This window comes from Amblyraja radiata, chromosome 29 (assembly GCF_010909765.2).
Source record: "Amblyraja radiata isolate CabotCenter1 chromosome 29, sAmbRad1.1.pri, whole genome shotgun sequence".
NCBI lineage: Eukaryota > Metazoa > Chordata > Chondrichthyes > Rajiformes > Rajidae > Amblyraja > Amblyraja radiata.
The window spans coordinates 28,473,080-28,485,945 of NC_045984.1; the positions used below are offsets into that span (position 1 = coordinate 28,473,080).

Below are 12,866 nucleotides of genomic sequence, written 5' to 3' on the forward strand. Positions count from 1 at the left end.
CAAAAAAAATCTTCAGATATAGCAATTTGCCGTAATGATTTGCTCTGCTTGCCTACACACCAATAAAAACAGGATAAAACAAATATTACTTGGGTACATAAACCAAAAAGCATGAAGAAAGCACAATATTATTTTAATTCAAGACTCCATTGTTAATGTCCTATATAAAATTGAATTAAGCCTACCAAATTATTGCATGAATTTCAGTTCAGCTTAGTTTATTTAACATTAGTGTTATGTGATTTGGGAATGACATTAGTTCAGTTAATACTGAATTTTTTAAATGCAAATCAATGTTATAGTTGAACTGACTCCAGGGTGAAGGAAAGTGAGAAGCCACTGTCCAGAATGTCCTGGTCCGTATCAGTCCTAATTTGTCTGATCACATCTCCTGGTTGAGTCTGATTTAAGCAAGACTGTAATATTAGTGTAAATGAGACAGGATTTTAAAAATTAGTCTCTTCCATGGAATTACTATTGGTGCAATCAGTTACCCATTATTTAGTAACACTGATAAGCAAACCAAACCTCTCTGGTCAATATGTCAAAAACAGGGGGGGGGGGGGGGGGTATGAGCAACCGACAGTCAGGAGATTTGCACAGAGAATAGAGCCGGAACAGGTGCGGGTGATCTATGCAAGTGAGACAATGACACCAAGTACAAACTATCAGAAAGTGCTGGCACGGGTGAGGCCAAAAGATCAGCTGTAATACTGATAAGCACGCACTCAAAGACTGCAAGAGAAAACAGGAAAGAGAAAGAGCAGACCGAAAACCATGATACCCAAATCCAAAGAACTCCAGAAACCAACTGTGAGCTACTGTCTATCACCCTCCATTAAGTATGGAACTTTGATAGCAATAATCATGCACACCAAGTATTGACTGTTGTTCAATTTGATCTTCAATCTGCCAAGATCTATTTCAGTCTTATTTTCTATAATAGTATTACATTTATTTCTGGGCCCACACAAAAGTTGGGAAGTTGGGAAAGTCTTTGGAGAACGACCAGACAGACTGATTCCATTGTTGATGCAAAATGATTCCAGGTATGAGAAACTTTCATTATAGGGATAAAAGGGAGAAGCTAGTTTGTTTTCCTTTGAAAAGAAGATTGTGAGTAAAGATGTTTAAAAGAGTTAAAAGAAGAGTCATGGTTTATAATGTTCTGTCAGGGCTCACAGTGGAGGCAAATTTGTTGCATTCAAACAGATGCTAGATAAGTATTGGAAGGAAAAGATCTGGAGGGCTATAGAGGAAAAAAAAGACCAGTTGGAAACCTCTTGTATAGTCTTGACTAGCAATTGGCCTTCTTTACGCAGGAACTATTGTGGTTAAATGAAACCTGATTGACTTGTGATGGAAATGGAGTTCTAGACTACTCTTGTAATGGCATGATAAACAAGAAGGATGCAGAGAGTGGAAGACACTGCCTAACCCATCATAGGTTCTGACATCAAGGTGATGTACATGAGACACTGTCTCAAAAAGGCAGGTAATAGCATCAAAGATACACACCACCCTGGCCATGTTCTTATCTTATCACCATCAGGAGAAAATACAAGGGCCCATAAACTGTGCCCTACACACTCAAGAACAGCATCTTCCCAGCAATCTTCGGGCTCAAGAACACTGCTCAACACTTACCACTCCCTCAACAATTATGTCCTAACATGGACTTTGGGCTTGCACTACTGTGGTCTTGTTATCTAGTATTACTGATTATTGATTTATTGTATTATTGTACGTTGTACTTACAGTATGACAGTATGTGTTCTATGTTGATGGGCTTGTAAAGGAAGGAGAGAGCTGTTCTGATGGGACGGAATCCACTTGAACCCAACTGGGCCCAGGGTACTGGTAAACCACATATTGGAGTCTGGAGGCTTTAATCTAAATAGTGGGATGGGGGGACAAGTCAATAGATTGGAAATCTATGGATGAAGTTAAAGGGCAGGAGAGTGCAGAAGAGGTAGCTGAAGTCTCTAGAATAGGACAGGTTTTTGTGTGTTTTCTCCGGGAGCTCCTGTTTCCTCCCGCACTCCAAAGACACACAGGTTTGTAGGTTAATTGGCTTGGTAAAATTGTAAATTGTCCCTAATGTGTGTAGGATAGTGTTAATGTGCTGGGATCGCTGGTCAGTGCGCTGAAGAGCCTGTTTCCACGCTGTATCCCTAAACTAAAACTGAAGCAAGAACGAACCATATTGTTGCATGTCCAGTATATATGACCATTAAACAGTATTGACTTGACAGGCCTCCCACTCTCCAGGTGAAGAAGCGTTTCGGCCCGAAACGTTGCCTATTTCCTTCGCTCCATAGATGCTGCCTCACCCGCTGAGTTTCTCCAGCATTTTTGTCTACCTTCAGGTGATTGATGGGTGCAGGTAAAGTTTTAATGATTCCAGGAAAAGAGATTAGCATTGGAACACCAAGCTCGATGCAACTCACTCACATCCAGCAAATCAACAGTACACCAATCTAACTCGGATACAGACCAATATTTTTTTTAAAGCTGAATAACTAGTAAGCATCACCAGCTATGGTTGGAGCTGCCAGGATGGCTTTGGAAAATTCATCCAAATTACTAAATTCAGATACAACACCAAAATAAACTAATCGAATCAGTGTGTGATTGGTGGTGGTGGGAGGGGGGCACATCCATAATACAAGTTACTTCAAGATGAGAGTTTGTCTTTATTGGCTATTATTAATGGTGAGGTTGAGTGGACGCTGGGTATTTTACAGCAAAATTCTAATCAGGCACTTTTGTGAATCAAGTGCAGACCTGACATCTTACCCAAGGGGGAAAGGGCACAATTACACATAATCCAACACTTTTCTCCTTGATCCCAACTCTCAGAATGCTCTCATTCCAGGCTTTGTCAGTTTATTTCAGAATATTTCCACTCTCATTTGTTCCTTCCAAAGCAAAAGAATGCCACCATAAAATTCACGCGGTAATGAATTCCACCCCTGATCCATGCCAGTTAACCCAAATCTCCTCCTACCCTTTCACAAATTATCAGCGTGTTCTTTTCTCATTAAAAGAGTGAAAACTGGACTTGGCAGTTCTAACAATAGAATGCCACAGACATTGTGGTCTTTACAATCACTCATATGCAGTAGACACAAAATGCTGGAGCAACTCAGCGGGACAGGCAGCATTCTCTGGAGAGAAGGAATGGGTGATGTTTCGGGCCGAGACCCTTCTTCAGTCTGAAGAAGGGTCTCGACCCGAAAAGTAGATCAGTCTGAAGAAAGGTCTCGACCCGAAACGTCACCCATTCCTTCTCTCTAGATATGCTGCCTGTCCCGCTGAGTTACTCCAGCATTTTATGTCTACCTTCAATTTAAACCGGCATCTGCAGTTATTTCATACACTTATATGCAGTATTTGACAAATCCTTGCATTTCTCAATGTTGCATGTTGAATCGTATGACAAATTAGGTTGTTTGCCCAACAGGCCAACAGCAGCTTTGGTAAATCCTTGTGATTAGCCCCATGCTTTCCACCTCAAGAATTTCACCAACCCTTCTGCAATTATGATAGAAATTGTGTTTACTACTTTTTCAGACTTTTAATTTCAGAACACAGCAAGTCAAACCCACCAGACTTCAAAAAACAAAGTATTTGCATAAGCCATCCCTTCGATCCTTTATTTGCAAATGGCTTGCATAAATTCAGCGATCCACACCCAAGAAATTTGTCGTTACAAAATTAACATGGTAAAACTGCATTACTCAACAAGAGATAACATGAAAGTTGAAGATGTAGAATAGAAAGCCTTCCATACTTAAAACAGTGGTACAGTCAATGATCTGAATGAATTAGCCAGTTTAATTTAGCTATCATTACACCAATGGATTCACACAAAAAAACTTGCATTTCCATAATACCTTTAGCTTTGGGATAAATAATTTATGACTGAGCCCCATAAAGGAGATAGTAGAGAAGGTGACAAGAAGCTTGGGAAAGGAGTATTCAAGCAGAGGAGTTTAGGAATATTCCAGGGCCTAGCGACTTTAGCAACAAACGGTATAGCTGCCAGTAAACATCCAATAAATTAGAGCACAATCAAGATACCAGTTGAACAAAGTTTGTAGGATGGCAGCATACAATGTCAGTTTACAAATTAGTTACCAGATAAAAGTTAAACTCCCTGTCATAACCATCTGTGTACTCAGTTTCCCAACCTTAGGTGCTTCTAATCTACCACTCTCCTCCATTTATCCTATTTGTGCACCCACAGCATTCAACCACACATGGATCATTACCATTGAACTGATCATTCCAATTTAGTCTGTTTTTTGATGTTCTTACTTCTCCCCCACTCCACCTGACCACTAATAGGCCTACACAACATAATTCTTTATACCATTTCCGACTTCATTCTTTGGAAGAGATCATACACCCACATATTTTATAGACTGCCCATGGTAACTCAGTACCAAACATATTCCACCTCCCCTCCTTTGCTCCCCCTATTTAAACAATTTGCATCTCCTTCACTTAACACTAAAACTACTCATGCACCCAATATGTGCACCCTGATATAGTTACGTCAGACTGTTACACATTTCACTACACAATTGAAACATAGAAACATAGAAATTAGGTGCAGGAGTAGGCCATTCGGCCCTTCGAGCCTGCACCGCCATTCAATATGATCATGGCTGATCATAGAAACATAGAAATTAGGTGCAGGAGTAGGCCATTCGGCCCTTCGAGCCTGCACCGCCATTCAATATGATCATGGCTGATCATCCAACTCAGTATCCCGTACCTGCCTTCTCTCCATACCCTCTGATCCCCTTAGCCACAAGGGCCACATCTAACTCCCTCTTAAATATAGCCAATGAACTGGCCTCGACTACCCTCTGTGGCAGAGAGTTCCAGAGATTCACCACTCTCTGTGTGAAAAAAAGTTCTTCTCATCTCGGTTTTAAAGGATTTCCCCCTTATCCTTAAGCTGTGACCCCTTGTCCTGGACTTCCCCAACATCGGGAGCAATCTTCCTGCATCTAGCCTGTCCAACCCCTTAAGAATTTTGTGTAAGTTTCTATAAGATCCCCTCTCAATCTCCTAAATTCTAGAGAGTATAAACCAAGTCTATCCAGTCTTTCTTCATAAGACAGTCCTGACATCCCAGGAATCAGTCTGGTGAACCTTTTCTGCACTCCCTCTACGGCAATAATGTCCTTCCTCAGATTTGGAGACCAAAACTGTACGCAATACTCCAGGTGTGGTCTCACCAAGACCCTGTACAACTGCAGTAGAACCTCCCTGCTCCTATACTCAAATCCTTTTGCTATGAAAGCTAACATACCATTCACTTTCTTCACTGCCTGCTGCACCTGCATGCCCACTTTCAATGACTGGTGTACCATGACACCCAGGTCTCGCTGCATCTCCCCTTTTCCTAGTCGGCCACCATTTAGATAATAGTCTGCTTTCCTGTTTTTGCCACCAAAATGGATAACCTCACATTTATCCACATTATACTGCATCTGCCAAACATTTGCCCACTCACCCAGCCTATCCAAGTCACCTTGCAGTCTCCTAGCATCCTCCTCACAGCTAACACTGCCCCCCAGCTTAGTGTCATCCACAAACTTGGAGATATTGCCTTCAATTCCCTCATCCAGATCATTAATATATATTGTAAATAGCTGGGGTCCCAGCACTGAGCCTTGCGGTACCCCACTAGTCACTGCCTGCCATTGTGAAAAGGACCCGTTTACTCGTACTCTTTGCTTCCTGTTTGCCAACCAGTTCTCTATCCACATCAACACATCATCCAACTCAGTATCCCGTACCTGCCTTCTCTCCATACCTTCTGATCCCCTTAGCCACAGGTGACTCTAAACAACCACCTCAAATGTCACATAGTAGGAGCAAAACACCTATTTTATAAACCTTCCTCCAACCAGATCAATACTGATCTGACACCACTTACATGCCTACTCCCCAGAAGTACCCCACTCCTTTCTTGGCACCCAGAAGTACCCCCACTCCTTTCTTTCCCATCTGAATATCGCAATCCTCCAAAAAAAAATCAACACAGCCTGCGACCCTTTGGAGATGGCATTCACCCCCCCCCCACACCCCACCCCACCCCACCCCCCTCCTCCCTCCAAATCTACGTGCTCTTCCCAATGAAATTCCCTCCTTTTGATTAGTCCCACTCCTCCAAATCACGCCCCAATACACTGTTCATTGCCCACCCCTGTCATCCAGACCCCGCCCAGGCCCGCTCTTCCTTCCCCCACCCTCCCGGGGCCCACACATCCAACCGCGGTCTCTCCCAGGGGCCATCCCCCACCTACTACCTCACCGTGCCCCCGTCCTTGATGATGATTTTCTTGGCCAGCAGGACGCTGCGGTTCAGCCGCTTCTTTTTCTTTCCCTGTGTCATTTTAGCTCACTGGGCGCCGAGGCGGCTCGACCCGCCTCATCGCCATAGAAACGGCCGCAACCGACAGCTGCCCCGGTTCCCAGCCGCCATTTTCCGCAAGACGACGACGGCCGCCGTCGCTCGCTCGTTCGTTCGTTCTTTCGCCCGCCTGTCTGTCTGTCGTCTCCACCGAACTTCGCTGGCTGTCCAATCACCGGTGGGTAACCCTACCCTGCGTGCCTGGCGCAACCCAACCTGCTGGCACGTTGCCGTCACCACACCCCCACCCCCCACACATTCGACTACAATCAAACCCGCCTGATGTGAAAACCACGCCCATTGTGCCCAAACCACGCCCACCCACCCCTAAAGCCCGCCCACCCTTCGCTCTCACTCGTCAACGCAGGTCATGCAGCCTGACGCAATCAGCTCGAATCTAAGAGGCTGTTGGCCGCGTCAATCAACGGGTCCGTGCCTCTTCGGCGCGTGATTGGCTCGGGCCCAGCGTTGACGTTGCGACGTCGCCATCTTGGTAAAGGATTCACCTGGCGAAGCCAACAGTGGATGAGGGGAAACGTTCTTCAGGCCTTCATTGGAAACCATTTGTCTGTGACGGTACGCCTCAGTGACTACGTTCACACTCGCCTTAATGTATTCGTACAGGTTTTTTTTTTTAAATAATTGAAGGAAATATATTTGAAGAGCATAAGGGTGTCTTGAATTTGTGGAATTATCTGGCTCAGAAGGCAGTGGAGGCTGATTCACTGGATGCATTCAAAAGAGAGTTAGATAGAGCTCTTAGGGCTAGCGGAATCAAGGGATATGTGGGGAAGGCAGGAACGGGGTACTGATTGTGGATGATCAGCCATAATCACATTGAATGGCGGTGCTGGCTCAAAGGGCTGAATGGCCTACTCCTTTACCTATTGTCTATGTATCTATGAGGCGAAGGCAGGAGCTGACCGCACACACTATAGAACCAAGGGTATGGGATCCAGAAAGAGGGGTCCAAGTTGGTGCACTATCTAGGTAGAGAGGATTGCGGTGACCAAGAGTGCAGGATCCATGGGTATAAGATCAAGGGCAACAGGATCCAAGGGTGAAGACACAAGAAATTTGGTGAGTAAGGGTGTCAGGGATTATGAGGAGAAGGGGAATGGGGTTGAGAGGGAAAGATAGATCAACCAACATTGAATGGCAGAGTAGATTCGATGGGCCAAATGCTGTACTTCGGCTCTTACGACTTACGAACATGAGCTGGGTTTTGATATAAAGTTCATGGTCTAACAAGCAGTAGTGATTCCTGTCCCCTATATGTTTATGAGATTATGTCTACCTAAACCAGATTCCTCAGAGCAATAGAAAGATTGTAATTAATTTATTTGCCAAGTATGTAAAAACATAAAAGGAATTTGATTTGCCATACAGTCATACCAAAATATCAACAAGACACACAACTACATAAAAGTTAACATAAACATCCACCACAGTGGCTCCCCCACATTCCTCACTGTGATGGAAGGCAATAAAGTCTTATTCTCTTTCCTCCTTATTCTCCCGCGGACGGGGGCAGTCGAACTATCTGCAGTCGGGGCGATCGAAGCTCTCGCAGCTGGCAATCGAAGCTCCCGCATCGGGACGATCAAAGCTCCCGTGATCGGGGGGTTCGAAGCTCCTGTGGTTGGCGATGCTGAAGTTGGTCCCTAACAAAGGGACCGCCAGCTTCACAAAGGATCTCGATCCGAAAGGTCACCGATTCCTTCGCTCCATAGATGCTGCCTCACCCGCTGAGTTTCTCCAGCAGTTTGTCTACCTTCGCCAGCGTCACAATGGTAAGTCCACAGGCTCCCGCGGTTGGAGCTACCAAAGTCGATCCCCAGCAAGAGGCCGCCAGCTCCAGGATGTTCAGCCGCAGCGCCGGATGGAGTTTCGATATGGAAAAGTTTGCATTTCCGTCGAGGAAAGTGATTTAAAAAAGTTTCTCCTAACCCCCACATAATAGAAAACTAAACATACACTAAAACATACATTTAACAACAGACTAAAAACAACAAAAGAAGAAAAAGAATGTGACAGACTGTTGGCGAGGCTGTAAGCTGCCCAAGCGAAATATGAGATGCTATTCCTCCAACTTGCGTTTTTGCCCCATTCTGACAATGGAGGAGACCGAGGACACAAAGGTCTGTGTGGGAATGGGAAGGAGAATTAAAGTGTCCAGCAACCGAGAGATCAGGTTGGTTCACGCGGGCTGAGAGAAGATGTATTTCAGATCCCCCAATCTACTTGTTTTAGACTTTGCATCTTTTTATCTGCACTTTCTCCACGCTGCTGCTCTATATTATGTATGGTTTAATTGTAATCATGCGTGGATGCTTACTCGATAGCACACAAAGCCTTCTACTGTATCTCGGTGCATGTGGCAACAATAATAAACTGATGAAACCTAAAAGAGCATATAAATCCGTCATCACATTACCTTTCCTGTGCTTTGCTTTGTACAAATTGACTGATGCATTCCCTTCCTTCTAGTTATAGTCCCTTGAATCCAAGATGATTTGGTTCTATTCCGCTTCTGTGAGTTTGAAGTAGGCATCAAGACCATTTTGTCATCGACAGACTCTGCCACAAGTGAAGCAGGAGGTGCTTGAGGGCCAATGGGCGGGTAGAAGTTTCTTCCATCATTTCTGTAGGGTTTTATTTGCTTCCAATGAAAGGATTTGATATTCACATTGCCATCTCAGATGCTCCTTAATTTTCAGTGGTCGTGGCTCAGGAATTCCCCCTGGTTGTGATGTTCTACTTTTTCAAAAAGGCTTTGAGAGCTTTGCCGAATAATTTCCTTTGTCTTCCAGTTTATCTCTTGCTCTATGTAGAAACAAATAACAGCAGATGCTGGTTTATCCATTAAAGGACACAAAGTCCTGGAGTAATTCAGCAGGACAGATAGCATCTCCAGAGAACATGAATAGGTGATGTTTTGGATAGAGACCCTTCTTTTGACTGAAGAGTCTGAAGATGTCTGCAGAGACTTCCTGAGTCTGAAAAAGGGTCTAAACCTGAAACGTCACAGATCCATGTTCTCTAAAGACCTGCTGTTACCCCAGCACGTTCTGTCCTTTTATCTCTTGCTCTGATGGAACTCGAGGGAGAATGTCCAATTTGGGGAATCTAAATTCAGGCATGCAACATTTGGAGCTAAAAAGGACAAAGTGCTGGGCAAAGTGGGTCAGGCAGCATCTCTGAAGAGCACAGATTAATGATATTTGGGGTTGGGTCTCTTCGGTCTGAATAAGGGTCCCGACTCGAAACATCACCTATCCGGAGTTACTCCAGCACTTTGCGTCTTTTTTTAAGAATAAAAAAAGCTTGACTCTACTGCCATCTACTGAGTTTATTGTGACACTTCCTTGGAGGGTCTAGAGAGGTAGATGCTGGGAAACAACTACTCTCTAGAAGGCTGTGAATGCTCATTGCCTAAAGGGCCTGCCCCACTTACGCAATTTTTTCGACGACTTGCTGCACCCGTCATAGTCGCAGCAGGTAGCCGAAAATTTTCAACATGTTGAAAATCCAGCGGCGACCAGAAAAAGGTACGACTCTTTGGGCGACTACTCACGACCATACAGGGTGCCGGCAAGTCGCCGAAAAAATCGGGTAGGTGGGACAGGCCCTTAAGTGTAACACAGACCAAAGCTTCTTATAACTGGAGAATCAAAGAAAATGATGACCTGGCAGAAAAGTGTTGAGATGGAGGATCAGCCATAGTTTCATTGAATGGTGAAGCAAACTTGAGGGAACAAATAGGATAACCCTTCTCCTTTCTATGATGTTCTTAAGACCAAAATTGAAATTGCTTTCCCGCATAATCAATCTAATTTTTATCCAGTAAAATGTAGTTCGCAAGTGGAAAGTTACACAAGGTAAATGAAGGGAGTGCAGCGTAGGTTCACAAGGTTAATTCCCGGGATGGCGGGACTGTCATATGCTGAGAGAATGGAGCAGCTGGGCTTGTACACTCTGGAGTTTAGAAGGATGAGAGGGTATCTCATTGAAACATATAAGATTGTTAAGGGCTTGGACACGCTAGAGGCAGGAAACATGTTCCCGATGTTGGGGGAGTCCAGAAGCAGGGGCCACAGTTTAAGAGTAAGAAGTAAGCCAATTAGGACGGAGACAAGGAAACACTTTTTCTCACAGAGAGTGGTGAGTCTGTGGAATTCTCTGCTTCAGATGGTTGTGGAGGCAGGTTCTCTGGATGCTTTCAAGAGAGAGCTAAATAGGGCTCTTAAAAATAGCGGAGTCAGGGGATATGGGGAGAAGGCAGGAACGGGGTACTGATTGGGGATGATCAGCCATGATCACATTGAATGGCGGTGCAGGCTCGAAGGGCCAAATGGCCTACTCCTGCACCTATTGTCTATTGTCTAGTGTCTATTGAAGCACTTAAAAATCAACCCTGGTCTCTGTCAGAGGTGGGAGAGAACCATCCAACCGTCTCCATTCTTTCTGAGAATCGTGGAGTGGTAACGTGCAGCTCCTAAATACACCGTGCTGCGATGAAGGCTTGTGCCATCTGTTTATTTAGTCCATTGTGCATTGTGTGAATGTTAGCAGCTTGTGTTGGCACCACTATCCCATCTATGCTGGTTTCTTTGTTTCAGGCAGCATGATGCTTAACCAATTTTTCTTTCCCTTGTGAGTAAAGGAAGTGTGCAGGCTGGCTGTTAGCACTCACGCATGGCCTGTTGGGACTCTGGCAACACGAGTTCCTCCGGTCACGTGATACTGCGAGGCTGCAGTATCTGAATCAATCATGCATGACGGAACCATTAAGCTGTTCCCCGTCAGCTTCAAACTTGCATTGAAATTTCAGCATTAAATATACAATCAGTTCAACTGGTCCTTACTGGTATTCTCATCTTGCTTTCTTTTCTTCAGTCTTAATAATCTATGTAAACCTCTAATATTTAACTCCATACGTGCTTTCCCCTTTAAATACATTTATAGTACTTTCGTTTAGTTTATTGTTACGTGTACCGAGATGCAGTGAAAAGCTTCTGTTGCGTGCTAACCAGTCGGCGGAAAGACAATACATGACTACAATCGAGCCATTTACAGCGTACAGATACATGATAAAGGGAATAACGTGAATAACGTTTTGTGCAATTTAGAGCACTTGTCTCAACTACTTCATGTGATAGCGAGTTCACTCACTGAACTGTGCAGCAAGCAGCAGAGATAAGTGGCTTTGATAGATTAGGATGGGGGAATACATGCATGGCGAAGTGCAAGGTCATCTACATTACACTGGCGAAAAATCAATAGAGCATTTTCTAAATGCTGAGAAGGGAGGAACAATAGAGCCGCATTGTAGGGACCTGTGTAAAAATTATCGCGAAAAGCTGATGAACAGCCACAGAAAAAAAAATAATGAAGACCAAAGGATGAGCAACATAGGAATTTATCATCAGTTGTGTAGAGCCTGGGTCAAGTCAAGTCTATTTCTATAGCACATTTAAAAAACAACTCTCGTTGACCAAAGTGCTTTACATTAGTGGAGGTACTAACGTTATCCAACTTTGGTTCATAGATTAAGTACATACATAAATACATACATATAGCCCTCCCTCAGAGGACGTCAAGAAAGGCTTGAGAGTAAAGATGAGTTTTAAGTCTCGACTTAAAAGAGTCGATGGAGGGGGCAGTTCTGATGGGAAGAGGGATGCTGTTCCGTAGTCTAGGATCAGACTACATCTATCCAGTCTCAACCTATAATGGTTAAAGCGGTTATTAAGGGGATGCAGTGCAGCTTTATCGGAATGACACTGATGGGATTGAATGAGTTAAATTGAGTGGGTAGGTGGTGTAGATTGGCTGGTAGTCTCTTGCTGTGTCCGTGATGGACTGGCTGTGTCTCCCACTCACAGTTCAGTTTTGTTTCTTGTCACGTGTACCGAGGTACAGTGAAAAGCTTTTGTTGCATCCTAACCAGTCAGCAGAAAGACAATACACAATTACAATCGATCCATTTGCAGTGTATTGATACATGATGATGGGAATAACTTTTAGTGCAAGGTAAAGCCAGCAAAGTCCGATCAAGGAAAGTCCGACGGTCACCACAGAGGTAGATAGTAGTTCAGCACTGCTCTCTGGTTGTGGTAGGATGGTTCAGTTGCCTGATAACAGCTGGGAAGAAACTGACCCTAATCTGGTGGTGTGCGTTTTCACACTTGTATACCTTTTGGGAGAGGGGAGAAGAGGGAGAGGCCAGGATGCGACCCATCCTTAATTATGCTGCTGGCCTTGCCGAGGCAGCGTGAGGTGTAAATTGAGTCAATGGAAGGGAGGTTGGTTTGTGTGATGGTCTGGGCTGCGTCCACAATTTCTTGCGGTCTTGGATGGAGCTGTTCCCAAACCAAGCTGTGATGCATCCTGATAAAATGGTTTCTATGGTGCATCTGTAGAAGTT

General features: G+C 44.4%; 1 protein-coding gene across 1 annotated transcript in view; it reads right to left on the reverse strand.

Moving 5' to 3' along the window:
- Nucleotides 1–6,585, reverse strand: part of LOC116989554 (hippocampus abundant transcript 1 protein-like) — a 48,173-nt gene extending 41,588 nt beyond the window's left edge. Inside the window, exon 1 of the mRNA XM_033047045.1 lies at nt 6,338–6,585. Coding sequence (XP_032902936.1) covers nt 6,338–6,418 — 81 coding nt within the window. The 5' untranslated portion in view covers nt 6,419–6,585. The remainder of the gene's footprint in view (nt 1–6,337) is intronic.
- Between the last annotated feature and the right edge of the window lie 6,281 nt (nt 6,586–12,866).